At 51.1% G+C, this 15,464-nt stretch overlaps 2 protein-coding genes across 2 annotated transcripts; both read left to right on the top strand.

The window, feature by feature from the left end:
- The first annotated feature begins 3 nt into the window (after nucleotides 1-3).
- On the top strand, nucleotides 4-9,821 carry CCDC40 (coiled-coil domain 40 molecular ruler complex subunit). Its single transcript, XM_072351685.1, has 18 exons — nucleotides 4-49; nucleotides 407-578; nucleotides 746-903; nucleotides 1,397-1,480; nucleotides 1,569-1,788; nucleotides 2,036-2,193; nucleotides 2,795-2,917; nucleotides 3,289-3,410; nucleotides 3,584-3,827; nucleotides 3,937-4,119; nucleotides 4,960-5,205; nucleotides 5,868-6,081; nucleotides 6,602-6,771; nucleotides 7,086-7,177; nucleotides 7,729-7,849; nucleotides 8,312-8,500; nucleotides 8,918-9,076; nucleotides 9,448-9,821. Exons 2-18 carry the CDS (start codon nucleotides 437-439, stop codon nucleotides 9,691-9,693), a joined length of 2,871 nt encoding a protein of 956 aa, XP_072207786.1. The 5' UTR covers nucleotides 4-49; nucleotides 407-436; the 3' UTR covers nucleotides 9,694-9,821.
- Nucleotides 9,810-15,117, top strand: GAA (alpha glucosidase). Its single transcript, XM_072351692.1, has 19 exons — nucleotides 9,810-10,384; nucleotides 10,454-10,599; nucleotides 10,700-10,865; nucleotides 10,943-11,039; nucleotides 11,109-11,228; nucleotides 11,313-11,431; nucleotides 11,505-11,636; nucleotides 11,975-12,085; nucleotides 12,202-12,315; nucleotides 12,407-12,491; nucleotides 12,568-12,685; nucleotides 12,821-12,954; nucleotides 13,041-13,192; nucleotides 13,269-13,417; nucleotides 13,496-13,637; nucleotides 13,823-13,921; nucleotides 14,024-14,188; nucleotides 14,378-14,530; nucleotides 14,601-15,117. The coding sequence occupies exons 1-19, from the start codon at nucleotides 10,022-10,024 to the stop codon at nucleotides 14,658-14,660; spliced, it is 2,625 nt and encodes an 874-aa protein (XP_072207793.1). The 5' UTR covers nucleotides 9,810-10,021; the 3' UTR covers nucleotides 14,661-15,117.
- Nucleotides 15,118-15,464: the final 347 nt, after the last annotated feature.

Below are 15,464 nucleotides of genomic sequence, written 5' to 3'. Positions count from 1 at the left end.
TGATCGACTGTTGACGCGTCGCCTGGCAACGGCAAGATGGCGGCGGTGGGTGAGTGAGGGTTGTGGGCCGGCCCCGCTGCTCTGCGGTGCCATCTCGTCTGTTGTGGGCAAATCAGAACGTAATAATAAAGATAAAGAGCTTAGCGGCCCTGTCTGTGGCAGGAGGGTCGGAGCTTGATCTTTCCAACCCAGGCTCTCATGAAATGGGAGCCGTTCCTTTGCAGTGCTGTGTCTTTGCAAAGTTTCTTTGATCAGAATCAATGCAGTACATTTGTGAGCTGATGTTAGACCGGGATTCTCTTGCTTATTCTTTGTATTATCCGTATCTCACCGTGCCAAAAAGAAGCAGGTTTTTAGGGGCAGGCAGCTTGCAAAGCCGATTCAGTCGGTGAATTTCATATCCTAGGAGGAATCCCCTGAGGCTTTCGCAGACAAAATGGCTTTTGATGGCAGCCCTGCTGAACTGACAGAGATGGAGCAGCCAGGAACAGAGAGTGAGAACCCTGCCCTCATGGCTGCAGGAACTCCTACGCAGGCACCTGCATCTGCAGGGGAGCAGAGCAGCTCCACGGAGCCAGGTATCATCCCATCCCTTATTGACACTACATAGGGGATGCCATCTAAGAAACAAAAAACGTCCAGCTTTCTCCCTTTCTGGTGACTGTGAATCCAACTTTAGACATGATACTATGAAATGTAAGTGTTGTTTATTTTGTTTCATTTTATTCTTTCTTTTTCTGTTCAGAATCTGCCTTGGAGCAGTTTAGTCAGCTTACTAGTGAGCATGGTGGCCAAAAATGGGACCAGGAACGCCAGCAGCTTGCAGCTGAGCAAAATGAAACGAGTGGAAGAAGTAATGAAGCAGCAGAAGAAGCGCAGCTTGTTGTCTTGGATCCAGAACACGTGAGAAATCTCCAAATCTTGCTTTTTGCTATTGGTTGTATTTGCAGCTGTATAGAATGAGTGAGGCAAATTCTAAGCAGTGGTTTAACTGCGTGCTAAAACTGGATGTTTAAGAGTAGATTCTGCTAAAGTACTGACTCCTGAATGTCTGTTCTCACTATTAAACTCAGGTTCAAACCTGAGCAAAGCTGTGGGCATACTGGATACTATTTAGTAGTATCTAGAGACAAGTACTTGATACAAAAGGGAGTAGGTAGACTCTCAGATGTGGCTCTCCTGATGTTTCTGACTTTCAGATATTCTTAGTCATTGTTTTCTGTTGTCAATAAATTCCCACTGTATAACTTGCTACAGTGAGCGTAACTAAACAGGAATCCAAGCCTCCATGGTAGAGAATATGAGGTTTTATTCAGTAGTGGCAGTAGTATGAAGGTTCCTTCATCATTTATTTATACAAGTGTGTTAATATCATCACCATCATGCTTTTTTATAGCCTCTAATGAGAAGATTCCAGACTGCCCTCAAGAATTACCTTACTAAGCAGATGGAAAAAGTGGACCTAGATCTTCGAGAACTGGTAGATAAGAGTATTTTATTGCCTTCCCACAGTGTCCCGTCCCTGTGCAAGCTGAAGTCAGGGAACCGATTTCCTCTTGTATTTGCAGAGGACAGCAACAAAGAAGAGCAAAGAACAGAGAGAAGAGCTTGGGGTGATTCTTTATGGTGTGCAGCAGCAGCTGGCCCATCTGCAGCTGGAGCTGGAGAAGAGCCACGAGCGTTGTTCTCAGGCAGCCACAGCACGTCGGCAGCTGGAAGAGGAACTGGGGAACCTCAGGCTGACTTACCAGAATGTGTCTCAGAATACAGATGACGAGCGCAGGAAAGGTGACTGAGGCAGCCCTTGTGATATTTCCCTAATTCAAATGACTTTGAATGCAAGTCAAGCACTGGATTTTAGAATGCAGTAAAATTCACATGGAACGATGTGGGAACACTGGGGAGTTTCACAGCTGCTCCTATTTCTTAGGCACATCTGTGTGGCAGCCTCTTCTAGTCTTTCCATTTTATTTGTGCTTGAAGTGTGTCTTTCAAACATAGTTCTCAGAAAAGATTCTTTCTCCCGCCTCCTCAGTTTCTGCGATGCAGGCCCAAGCGGAAAACTTGGCCTCACGTCTCTTGCACATGCAGAATATGGATGAGGAGATGCATCATAATATCATGATGATGAAGCAGTCGACAAAGAAGGCTGAAGCAGAGAAGGTCCAGGCTGAGGTGGAAAAGAAAAAACAGGTATCATATTCTTATGATAGTAAATCACTCTTCAAGCAAGCAAAGGGGGATGGGGACAGAAAGGTAGTGAAGAAGTATAATTGTTCGAGAATTAAGGATTATTCTGAGTCACAGTGAGGTTCACAGGTAAATAAGCCTGTTGGTGTGCTGGAGCTCCCTCTGCTGCCTTCTGCTTGCAGCAGGACACGCACACGATTTTCAATGCAGGGATGTCACAACCAGTTGGAGTGGATTTAAATGTTTTCTAACAAAGCATTTTACATCATTAGTTATTAAGATTCCTGGCTAATGGAGAGGTGTCATAATATATATAATCTAAACTGTCAGGAAGAAATGCTAATTCAAGATCCAAAGTATTGATTTGATAATGTGAATAATAAACAGAAGATAAGAAAATCAGCAAAAAAGGACTCTTTCTTTGGAAAGTTCTCTTCTGTGCTCATGGCAGCCATTCAAACCTGAACAGAGAGCTTCAGGAAGAATCAAACCTAATCCATTTGGCCGTTCAATGCTGATACCAGGCTATCTTGTTCTTGTTGAATATGTGGTTGATGAAGACTGAGATTGTATTACTCATCCTGAACTGATTCTGATTCTTTAGGATCTCCTAGTGGAACGCTTAACAAGAAAAGCCTATGAACTACAAGAACAGATTGCTCTGTTTGAAGCTCAGTTTGTGGCCCAGGCAGAGGACACCAAAGTAACTCGACAAGCAGTGAATGAGGTAAGAAGTGTTTTTTTTTCTTCTGGTTAATATTTCCATCTGGAGTGACTGACCCCTTAGACTCATGCTCATGTGATAGGTACAATATGGGCCACAGTTTTATTGTTTGGTTCTGTTTGCTGACATGAAGATATTTCTTGCCTCTGTCCTTAAGAACTGTCTGTAAGTCACTTCTTAGCCCACTTCCTCAGCACTTTTTCTTGAAGAGCTGTAACTTTTCTGTGCTCTGATGTGATGATAAATCAGACACTTTAATTGAAGCTGTTTCTGCCTGGCATATTATATAAAGAAAAAGGTCCTATGTTGCAAAGTATATTTGGTTTCTCAACCCAGTATAGGTTCAGCCTGTCTACATGTTCTCTCTTCTTTAGGCCTGTATGGAGGTGCAGGCTATTAACATGGAGAAGAAGCGCTTGATGAACCACTGGACTAACAGCTTGGCTGGAATGAAGCAAAGAGATGAGGCATATATTGCTGCACAGGAGCTGCTGAGGTATGGCATCTGAGAAATGCCCCTGGAAAGGCCTGAAATAATTTGGAAAGGAGAGAGATTCCTTATAAAAATGGTTGTTTGTTGCTGCAGTAGTGTGTTTGAAAGAACAGTTTTAGATGATTGTTCAGCACAAGTCAACCCATGTGAGGTTTTTCATCTTCTTTGCTTCTCAGCAAGTACAGACATAACCTCAAGTCCATAGAAACAAACATCCATGGCTATAGAAAGTCAATCAGGAAGGAGGAGGAGAAGAATGAGACGCTTGTCACTATACTGAACCGTTCACAAAACGATGCCAAAACGACAGAGAAACTGATTGCCCAGTGCCTTTCAAAGCAGGAGGCCTTGAAGCTTGAAGCTGGTACCTATGCTCACATTCTGGAGGAGACACAGCAGGCTATCAGCAGGATCAAGATGGTGAGAGGAGTCACTGGGAAGAAGAATGCTTTTGAATTGCACGTAAAGATTTAATCTCCTTTCCCCAGACAGTTGTAGTGACCCTCTTTGGGTCTTCCCTACCTTTTAGGATCAAGCTGCTCGTCTAAATGAGTTGTTATCCATCAGTAAGGATATACAGAAAGGAACTGAAGCCAAAGTGCAGATGGAGAGTGAGATCATGGCGAAGCTGCAGGACCAGATGATGTCCAACAAAGCAGAAAAGCGCTTCTCACAGCTGGTTGCAAAACTGCATCAGAGAAAAACAGATCTGGTATAGTATGTTTTCCGTCTGTGAGTGAAACAGGCCACAATCACAGCCTAGAGCAATGTCTTGCAAGTGTGTTTTGTCAGTATCTTTGCTTCTTCAGCTCCACAACTGAATCCTTGTTGAGTTTTTGACCCCAGTTTTGCTCATCCAATGGTCTTCTTGCATGATACGGGTGAACACAAAAGAGTTGGCAAAAAAGGACTGACACATAACCTTTACTTAAAAAAAAATGAGGCAGTATGATGAATCCTTGAGTATTTACTATCAAGCGTTACATGTTCTTAGATCTTGGAAGAAGTCTGGGCATTCTGGATATTCTGCATGAACTCCTATTAGTGTCTGTGTTGCTCAGGGAAATGCAGAGACGGTGGGCTTGCAAAAGACCGAACTGTAACTCTGTGTGGTGCAGGACAGACAAAAGTAGCAGGCATGTTCTTGAGAGCTGAATTCATAACTCAACCAAACAATAGACATAGCCACTCTCTGGTTACTGTAGTTGTTGTTTTGGGGAAGATACAATATGTCCTACTATTGTTAGCCAAGGATCTTGGGACATCTGGGCTGGAAATACAGTTGCAGAAGCAATCAACATGGTTACTTTGGGGTTTGTGGATGTTTACACTCCTTAATGTTTTTCAACAACCTTATGGCAGAGGTAAATATTGATATCTCCTGTTAATGGTTGGGTAAACAAAGGTACAGTCATGGTATGTTACTTGCTTACAGCTTGTAGCACAGACCTGGGTACAGAATCTATTTCTGATTCCTGTTCTTTGCTAAATGGGCATTATAAATCAGTGAATTGCTGCTGGTAATACTAACTTGTCTTCTGTCTACTACTAGGAGCTGCATTTTTCCAAGGTTGAAAATGATATGAGCCAGGTTATTCTGAACACAACTCAGACTAACTGCAGGCTGACGGTCCTTCAAAAAACACTGTGTGAACTGGACAAGGAAATAAAGAACATCCATGATCTAATCAGTCATAGTGAAAGTGAGATCTCAAAGGCCAACCTCCTGATTGAGAACAAGCAAAGGGTCATCAGGCAGTATAACCAGAAGCTGGAGGTGCTTCTTTCTCAGCAAGGGGTACGTATGTTTGCATTTTGATCCCAATTTGATCTTATTCTTTGTGTTGGCCACAGATGTCCTTGATAAATGTAACTGTGTGAGCGTTGCATAGTTAAAACTTCCAGGCATCAGTATGGTAATTCAAAGACAGCACTAGTTAATGTGACTGCTTCTATTTGTCAATTAGTGCTTAATGCATGCAGAGAGGAACTGAAAGTAGGGGATTGTTGTGCAAGGAGGTTGTGCCTAGTGCAGAGTTCTGCACAGAGTTGTCTGTGCCTGAAGAAAATGTTGAGTGACATCAATGCTTTGAGAGTAAAGAAGGTAATAACTGAGAGTTGGCCTTGAATGGATGATACCTGGATCTGTTCCTGACAGGTCATTATGGATGCCAATGTGAGAATTAGTACCGTGGCATAGGCTTTGTGTACTCTGAATGTCCAGCTGTGCCTGTTGTTAGCACTTAGGTGGCCCTCTCACTACTGAACCTGAGGACCTTGCAGGTTTCTGTTGCATTTATTCCCATGAGGTCATACCTTCCTATTAGTGCCATTCAACTCATGGGACACAGAAGCAGGGAGTTAGGCTTTGCAGCAGCTGAACTGCCTTCAGCAATGGTGCTAGAAACAAGTTCTCCAGAACCTTCCATCTAATTGATCCCAAACCTTGCACTTGTACAGGGGCAAGAACTGGGACCATTGGAAATTGAGATCAACAAGCTGACCAAGGAGATAGAAGAATGTAATTCCGAGGTGATGACGCTGCAGAAGCAGTGGCTCAATCTGCAGAGAGAGCTGCTCAAGTTAACCCATGAGCAGGAGGACCAGCTCACCTCCTTGGACATGTTAAAGAAACAGATCACAATAATGCAGCAGAAAAAACTGCGCACTGAAAGTAAGTAATTCCCCAACTCTTTCCTGAAACATTAGGCCACGAGTGGAGGTAAGAAAGGGAGAAAAGGCTTAAAGGCACTGTGTTAGTCCTTCACTAAAGAATGCCCTCAGTGCTCACATATGTGTGCAAGCAATAACATGTGGCCCAATACTACACTGTGGGGCTAAGAGCCAAGCACCTCTTGCTGTTTTGTTTGTTATATTTCCTATCATGATCGATCTGCTGCCTGAACTGAACCAGTTCAACCCAAAGTGGCCACGTCATGAATTCCATACCTTTATCCAAAGCTTGCAGCCAAACGTTCCCACCGGTGACAGCAGTTTCCTTGGCCTAAACCAGCTTTTTTTGCTGCAGCAGCAGTCTCTATCGAAAGCTTTATCTGAGTTTGGGGCTGGGTGTGTGGCACTCGGGTGGATCCGCATGCAGGGCTGTTTGCTCTAACAGCAAATTGGTTTGACTTGGTTGTACTCGACACGGTGCTCACGGGGAATTTTCCATTTCTTTTTCCGTTCACCTTTAGATGATATCCAACAGGAAATTAAAGAGCAGAAAGACCTCGAACGCCACATGAAGAGCGTATCCAATGACTTGATAAAGCTGAATGTGTTGATCAACAAGAACAATAACAGCTTCACAGAGCTGCAGTGTGGCAACATTATCACAGAGAACGAGTTCGTACGCTCCCTGAAGGTACAGAAGCTCTGGTGATGTGGTCAGACTGGGCTTTAGAGAGATCTGTACAGCAGATGGCCCAGAAGGAAATAGCTTTGTGCTACAGAACAGTATGGCTAAGTGGAAATTACATAGTTATGCACAGGAGCATCAGTTTCTTTGTTGTTTAAGGATGGTGACTTTATCTCACAGTAGAAACTGGCCTGGTATGCCACTCGTGGAGTATAAGAAACTGACAACCAAAAGGGATACGCAGATCAGAGATAAAGAGTGATGCTGTGAATCTTTCTCAATCTGACAAATTTGTATCGTTTTACACTTCCCAAATCCAGGCAGCAGAAAAGGAATCAATTGAGATGCAGGAGAAGCACAGCCAATTGATTGAGGAGAAGGAAAGACTCTTAAACAGCCTGGTAGAAGCAGAGTAGGTACCAGAGTGTTTCTTGCTTAATGCCACAGTCTTAAAACTACTGTATAATGGCCCACGTTGCCTTTTTTCTCCAGTCACCAAACTCAACCAGCACCTGTAATTGTGCCTCTGTCCTTCTGGGAGAAGATGAAAGGAGTTTAATGAATTTTTGGAATGGAGAAACTGAAAGGTGCCTTAGCTGTCCCTGGGACCAGCAAGAGTTGAGATGATAATGGTTTTAATGATTCCATTATACTTGTTCTGGATGTCACAACGATCTGTTATTAACCCAAAGCCAGTGTGCTGTCCTGGGCAATTAATTGTGCTCCATCAGTCCTGTCAGTCTGGGCCTGCTTGTTTTCAGTCATGGTGAAAGCTTATAAATTGTGGAGCTTCCTGTCTGACTTCACGCTGTGCTGTTGCAGCCACTTTCCATGTCCTGTGTGCAAACTTGTAGGTTGTTCTGTGTTCAGAATCAGCCTCAGCAGCGTGCTGCCACTGCTACACAAAGACAGCATTCTCTCTGTTGTTTACCAAGGCCCTCCTTTCCCTTTTTGTCACTGAAGGCATCAAATCATGCTGTGGGAGAAAAAGATCCAGCTGACAAAAGAGATGCGCTCAGCAGTGGATTCTGAGAGGGGAGAAGGAGAAATCCGAGCCATGAGAGCAGAGATTCACAGAATGCAGGTGAGCCACTGTGTGCTGCAGCAGGACTTAGAAATAGCTGTTTTCTTTTTCATTAATGAAACATATCTCTTTATTTTGTGACTCCAACAAGCAAAGATATATTGATTACTAACAGTGCCTCATCTTAATCACTGGTTCCAGAGGTCTTCTGCTGAAGCAGCTCTTCCTTTCATTCCCAGGATATTTCTGCTCTTCTGCTATTGCTAATGATTTTCAGTGAAGCATTCTGAAGATGACTTTAGACATGTTGATACAGAGCTGGTAACTAAGGCAGTCCTTTGCCTTCCAGAACTATACAAGGCAAAATAGGTTCGATTTAGAACACAATTTGGCTTGCAAAGGCTCACGTGTCACGTAGATCTGATTTATGTTGACGGGATGTGCCAGGCAGAAGACTTCAATTAGGTGCCATTTGTAACCATTTGTTATTTTCGGTCTACTTTATGTTTTGACAAATGGCAGGTCCGCTACGGCCAGCTGATGAAGCAGCAGGAGAAGATGATTCGTGACATGGAGGCATCTGTTTCTCGTAGAGAGGCCATAGCAATTCGTGGAGAAGGTCAGAGCCAAACAGATAAGAAACGTATCACCAAGAGCGACTTCTGCCGCAAGAAAGAGGAGCTGAGAAAGAAGATTGCTGAAACCCAGAAGGTGAGCAAGCAAAGCAGCGCTGCACGAGTTGACATAGCCATCATTTGCCTTGTAATTAGCACCAATGTGAGCTTAGCACAGGTGCATGGGATGGCAGTACACAGACTCAGGCCTGGCCCTGCACAGGGGGCAGGCTTTGGGAACTGTGTTTTAAATAGCTGAAAACCTGTATAGATAGCAGGCTTGCTGGCAGGACAGTGTGAGAAACAGAAATGTCCTTCACTCAGTGTCATCACCGCACAGCAGTAACCAAAACATCAGTGTGTAATCAATGTTATTTTCATCCTAAACCCAAAGCTGTGCTGTCTACTGTGAAGAAAACAAACTCTGTCAGCCCCAAAGCAGGGTGCTGGGAGGGTAACTGAACTCAAGAAGCAGAATCCAGAGTCTGCCATTTCCTTCTTTTCCATTTACTAGAATGCTCAAGACTGCAATAAAATTATCCTGGAGCTGGAGAGCACCCAAGCATCCCTTAGCGCCAGCCTGATGGAAAAGCAACAGGAAATGTGCATGCTGCAGACTGAGTCCCACGGCCTCGATTCACACACAGAATGTCTTCGGTACAAAAAGCGATGGGTGAGTGGAACCTGCCACCTCCTTGTGCTGCCAGGTCCTGCCTCCTTGTCTCACCATCTTGAGCTGGACACACTTCATTTTTGCAGCACTTTAAGTTGACTAAGCTTGTCTTGGGGACAGTCCTGAGCCTGGTGCTCCAGGTATGCTCTTGTTGGTGAGGCAGCATTCACCTGGAAGCATATCCTTGTATGCATGGGTACTTCTGTGCTTGATGGAATGCTGTGATGTCGCCGTACATCTCCAGCACTCAATAGGAAGGTGCTTTTTCCTCTTTAAGAACCCCTTCTGTTTCAAAGTATGGTGCTGACAGTACTTCAGTGCCTTGAATCACGTTGTTTGCATTGTTTTCTTTCTCCGACTGCTTTTCTCAGAACCTTTTGGAGATTGTGGCCTATCAGACGCGCCAGAAGCATCTGCAGGCGCTGAAGGAAGGGAAGTACACACCTCTGTGCAGCTCCGAGCAGGCCTGCAGAAACGAGCAGCAAAAACTGCAGGAGAGGCTCCGTGCCGTCAGTGCCGTTGTCCACCGAGTGCAGCAGGAGCAGCCGCAGCACCGCCCGGCCCTGCAGTGGCTCGGGGAGTGCCTGGAATCCGAGCTGGGCTCGCAGGAAGCCTGATAGGTGTGAGCCCAGGAGTGGGCAATGCAAACAAGGGTGAGAGGTGGGTAGGTTTTATAAAGAAATGTTTTAAAGAAAACAAGACGCAAACGCTCCTGAAAGATGCGTTACTGCAAAGCGCCTTTTGTTTATTTTGCTTCATCCGTTTCGCGTCTTTCATTTTCCGACACGGGTTCATCCGTTCCGCTCTTTCAGGCGGCGCTCAGCCCCATCACCCCGCAGACCGGGGGGTTGCGGAGCGGAGCCGCGCGGAGCTGCGAGCGGCAGGAAGCGGCGCCGCGCACACCGGGAAGGGAGCGCGGAGCCCGGAAGGAGCGGGGCCGAAGCCATGGCGCTGCTGCTGGCGCTGCTGCTCCTCTCGCTGCCCTCCGCCGGCAGCTCCGCGGATTCCGCCTGCGCGCTGCCCCCGGACGATCGCTTCGACTGCGGCCCCGAGCGGCTGCTGGCGCGGGCGGACTGCGAGGCGCGGGGCTGCTGCTACGCTCCGTCCGGCCCTGGAGGCGGCGACGGCGGCCCTCCCTGGTGCTTCTTTCCCCGCGGCTACCGCAGCTACCGGGCGGACAACGTGACGGCCACGGCCGGCGGCTACTCGGCCAGGCTCCGCCGCGTGGTGCCCAGCTTCCTGCCCGCGGACGTGGGCACGCTGCGGCTGGACGTGGCGCTGGAGACCGAGAGCCGCCTGCGCTTCACGGTGCGCCCGGTGCTCCCCCGCTTCCCACCCCCCCTTCCGCCGGCCCCGCTGAGCCCTTCTCCCCCGCAGCTTCGCGATCCGGCACGGCAGCGCTACGAGGTGCCCATGGCCACACCGCGGGTGAGCGCCCGCGCGGCCGACACGCTGTACGGGGTGCAGCTCCGCCAGGATCCGTTCGGCATCGTCGTGTTCCGGCAGCCCGGCGGGCAGGTCCTGTAAGTGCAGGTCCTGTAAGTAAGTGCAGGTCCTGTAAGCGCTGAACTCGGCTCCTGCCCCGTGCCGTGCCTTGGCTGCACTCCCCGCTCCTCCCCGCAGGCTCAACACCAGCGTCGCTCCGCTGTTCTTTGCGGACCAGTTCCTGCAGATCTCCACCTCCCTGCCTTCCCGTTTCATTTCTGGGCTGGGGGAGCGCCTGACCCCTCTCATCCTCGACACGGCCTGGACTAAAGTCACGTTCTGGAACCGGGACATGGCACCTGCGGTACAGACAGGACTGAGGGGTGATGGGGTTGGTGAGGGGTGGGTGGGCGCTGGGGTCTCACCCGAGCTCTGCTCCAGCCCCAAGTCAACCTCTATGGCTCCCACCCCTTCTACCTGGTGCTGGAGGATGGTGGCTCTGCACACGGTGTCTTCCTGCTGAACAGCAATGCCATGGGTAAGTGCCTCTGGGCACAGGGCTGCACCAGGATCAGCCCCCCCTGCTGATGGCTTCCTGCACCCCCAGATGTGCTCCTGCAGCCCAGCCCGGCCCTGACCTGGCGCACGACGGGAGGCATCCTGGATTTCTATGTCTTCCTGGGCCCTGATCCGCAGAGCGTGGTGCGGCAGTACCTGGATGTGGTTGGTAGGATGGCACAGCATGGAGATGGGGTTTGGGTGCTCACAGCGTCTCACCACCCCCGCTAGCAGCCACCCTCCCACCCCGCAGGGTTCCCTTTCATGCCCCCATACTGGGCCCTGGGCTTCCACCTGTGCCGCTGGGGTTATTCCTCCACCTCCATCACCTGGCAGGCTGCAGCCAACATGTCAGCTGGGCTCTTCCCCCTGGTACGTAGCAATGTGGTGTGGGGAGGCTGTGGGCAACATGTGGGGCAGCTCCTTGCTGAGCGCTGCCCTGCAGGATGTGCAGTGGAATGACCTGGACTACATGGATGCCAAGAGGGATTTCACCTACAACAAGGAAACCTTCAGAGATTACCCTGACATGGTGCACGACTTCCATCAGCGTGGCCTGCACTATGTCATGATCGTGGTGAGGGACGTTGCCCCGTTGGTTGAGTCCTACACAGCTGCGGTTTAGTGGCAGTTTGGGGTTTATTTGTACTTTTATGATAAAGCACGAGATGTGGTTGGATGGTTCTTATTAGCCCTTGGCCATCAGCCCATTGAACGCAGTGACTCAGGGCTGAGTGGGGTTGGGGATCTTTGAGATCTTTTCCAACCTTAATTACTCTGTGATTCTATGATTCTAACCACCACAGCCACATCCCCGCCCTCTGCTCTCCTGGGTTTTGCAGCATCCCATACAGGACTGGGGCTGGGAGCCGTTCCCTGTCCTCGCTGGTGACACCCTGGCTTTGTGCCCTGTAGGATCCTGGCATCAGCAGCTCGGGGCTGCCTGGCACCTACCGGCCCTACGATGATGGACTGAAGCGAGGAGTGTTCATCCGCAACGCCACGGGGCAGCCGCTCATCGGGAAGGTGTGGGGGCTCTGTGGGGGCTGTGGGGAGTGGTGAGAAGGAGGGGAGCACCCAGAGGGCCCCAAGGGATGCCAGGGATGGGGGTGGGGGTCTGCCCGGCACTGCCTGTCCTGCAGGTGTGGCCAGGCCCCACGGCTTTCCCAGACTTCACCAACCCTGAGACACACGAATGGTGGCACGACATGGTGAAGGACTTCCACGAGCAGGTCCCCTTCGACGGCATGTGGATCGTGAGTGGCCAATGCAGCTCCCCAGCTCCTTCCCCACCTTCCCTCCTCCCCAACTCCCCCAGCAGTGAGGGCTCCTCCTTGCCTTCCCCAGGACATGAATGAGCCATCCAACTTTGTGGAGGGCTCCCAGGATGGCTGCCCGGACAGCAGCTTGGAGAAGCCCCCGTATGTGCCAGGTGAGCAGTGCAGAGGGTGCAGCTGTGGGCAGTGCTCTGCTGGCTGCCCCCAGCTCACCCTCACCTCTCTATGCAGGTGTGTTTGGGGGCCGTCTGCAGGCAGGCACCATCTGTGCCTCCAGCCAGCAGTACCTTTCCTCCCACTACAACCTGCACAGCCTGTACGGGCTGACTGAGGCCATCGCCTCCCACAAGTAAGCATCGGCCCACTGGCTGGTAGCTGGGGACTGGTTCCATCGGGGTGGAAGTGTGGGCTTGGATTTGCTGGGGCCGCAGGGAGCAGGAGGGGGGGGCTGCTTGCAGGGCTCAGCCCCGGTCTGTCCTTGCAGTGCACTGCTCAGGGTACGGGGCACGCGGCCCTTCGTCATCTCACGCTCCACGTTTGCGGGACACGGCCATTATGCAGGGCACTGGACGGGGGATGTGGAGAGCAGCTGGGAGCAGCTGGCCCGCTCCGTGCCAGGTGGGCTGCAGGGCTGCGTCCCCTTCTCCCCTTTGGGGCTGTGCAGCCATCCCTGTGCTGCTGCACCATCGCTGTGCGTCCCGCAGAGGTGCTGCTCTTCAACCTCCTCGGGGTTCCTCTGGTGGGAGCTGACATCTGTGGCTTTGCTGGTGACACATCTGAGGAGCTGTGCGTGCGCTGGACCCAGCTGGGCGCCTTCTACCCCTTCATGAGGAACCACAATGACCACGGGAACCGGGTGAGCACGGCGCCCAGGGCTGTGTCCCCATCCATCACTGCCATCCCCGCACTGCCTGAGCTCCCCCTTCTCACAGCCACAGGAGCCCTACGCTTTTGGTCTGGCTGCACGGGATGCCATGAGGAAGGCCCTCCGCCTCCGCTACTCCCTCCTGCCCTACCTTTACACCCTCTTCCACCGGGCACACGTGGCTGGGGACACGGTGGCACGGCCACTGTTCCTTGAGTGAGTGCCAGGCTGTGGTGTGGGGCGGTGGGTACGGGATGGGCTCTGCTGTGGTGCTGCCCCATCACTCTTCTCCAGGTTCCCCAAAGATCCCAACACGTGGAGTGTGGACCGTCAGCTGCTGTGGGGTGCAGGGCTGCTGATCACACCGGTGCTGGAACAGGGACAGACCAAAGTCAGTGGCTATTTCCCAGCTGGGACGTGGTACAGCTTCACAGGGGTAAGTGCTGGCTGTGGGACGGTGTGTGCCCTCCTCCATCTCACCCCAACATATGGCCGGTGAGCTGTCCCCAGGGCTGTGACACTTCCATCCCTCGTGGCAGTCTGAGAGCTGTGATGCTCTGTTGGGTTCCCCATGGTTGTGCTGATCCTTAGGGCGCATCCTTTCTTCTTTTTCTTATTTAGGACTCAACCATCCATAGCAAAGGGCAGTGGATACTCTTAGCAGCCCCCTTGGACACCATTAATGTGCACATCCGAGCAGGGCACATCCTACCCCTGCAGGTGAGCTCTTTCCGTGTGACACCTTGGTGACAATGGGACCCAGCCACTCCACAGCTGTGTGTGGGGTTGGGGCAGGGTCTGGGTCTGACCCGGCATCTGCAGGAGCCTGGACTGAACACGGCTGAGTCCCGCAAGAAGGGGATGATGGTGGTGGTGGCCCTGACGCCGGATGGCTTTGCCCGTGGAGAGCTGTTCTGGGACGATGGGGAGAGCTGGCAGAGCTTTGAGAAGGGGGACTGCACTGAGATCCTCTTCCTGGCTGCACGCGTGAGCATGGGAGGGGGTTGGGGGTCGGGGGAGGGATGCACTGAGACACCCATATCATACCAAAGTGCCCAGGGTGAGCCCTGCCATCACTGCATCTCTTTGAGCTGCTCGCAATGCGGTGTCAGCAGTGATGGCTGGGGTGAGGAATGGGGGCCCAGGGACACAGGCTGACCTTCCCTATCCTCACAGGGCGCCGTGCTCAGTCAGATCTTGCGGGCAGGCGGCCACCTGGATGGGATCCTGGTGGAGAATGTCACTGTGCTGGGTGTCCCCAGTGCTCCACAGCGAGTCCTGGCCAATGGCATCCCCATGGAGGACTTCTCATACCGCAGTGACACCCAGGTGAGTGCTGCTCCTCCTGGGGGAGCCCTGGGCCCATGGGATGGGGCTGACTCTGCTTTTGCCTCCCCAGGTGCTGCGTGTCTCCGTGTCGCTGCCGATGTGGGAGCAGTTTGTGGTCACTTGGTCCTGAGCAGGTGACTGTCCTGGGTGCCACTGTGCCAACTGTGCTTTGAATCTGTCCATCCCTTCTGAAGCAGAGCTGCCTCTTGCCCATACTGTAACTGCTGTGCCTGAGCTTGGCATCCTTGTGCTGAAATGAACTCATGGGAGGTGTAGGAACAGGGCTGGCACAAGCAGGCCTTGAGGGGATGGGGATAAACTGACACAACAGGGGGAAAAAGAAGATCCAAGTGCCTTCTGAGACAGCAGCCTGTCAGTGTGAGAAATCTGGCACCTGCCAGGGACTGGGGATTCTCCTGGTTGTGATTTTGTGATGGATGTGGGAGAGTCCCTTCTGCACGCTGGGCTGTGATGGTCAGTGTGTGCTGGGTGTGGGGTGAAGTATGGAGCTGTTCCACGAGGGCTGGGAGTGGGGTGGGGGTCTGGGGAGAAATGCTGTGAATAAAGAGTGATTGTTTGTTCCCAGCAGTCAACATTGCTGTAGCCATGGGGCAGTCCCAGCCTGTCCTGCCATCAGCTCTCAGTCCTCCCTTTGGCTGGGGCACCCTGGCTCCATCCCCAGCATTTGGGAACTCAGGAGCTGTGCTGAGCTGTGAGGTTTAATCACAGTTTGGCCCCACAAAGATTAAGAGGGTCCCTAGTGGCTGCCTTGCAGGTGAGACTATGTCCCCTGTCCCCTCCCTGCACCCAGGGGTGTCACTGGTCACAGTTCTGCATGCTGTGTGCATTGTGCCAGAATGAGAACTGCACTGTCTCTGTGTGCCCACCAGTGGCTGCTGGCTGCTTCCCAGTGAGCACAGCACTGAGAACTGCA

The sequence above is a fragment of the Excalfactoria chinensis genome, chromosome 17, assembly GCF_039878825.1.
Source record: "Excalfactoria chinensis isolate bCotChi1 chromosome 17, bCotChi1.hap2, whole genome shotgun sequence".
In the NCBI taxonomy this organism is placed as follows: domain Eukaryota; kingdom Metazoa; phylum Chordata; class Aves; order Galliformes; family Phasianidae; genus Excalfactoria; species Excalfactoria chinensis.
Note: the sequence above shows the minus strand (reverse complement) of the source record. Positions and strands in the feature narration are given on the sequence as shown.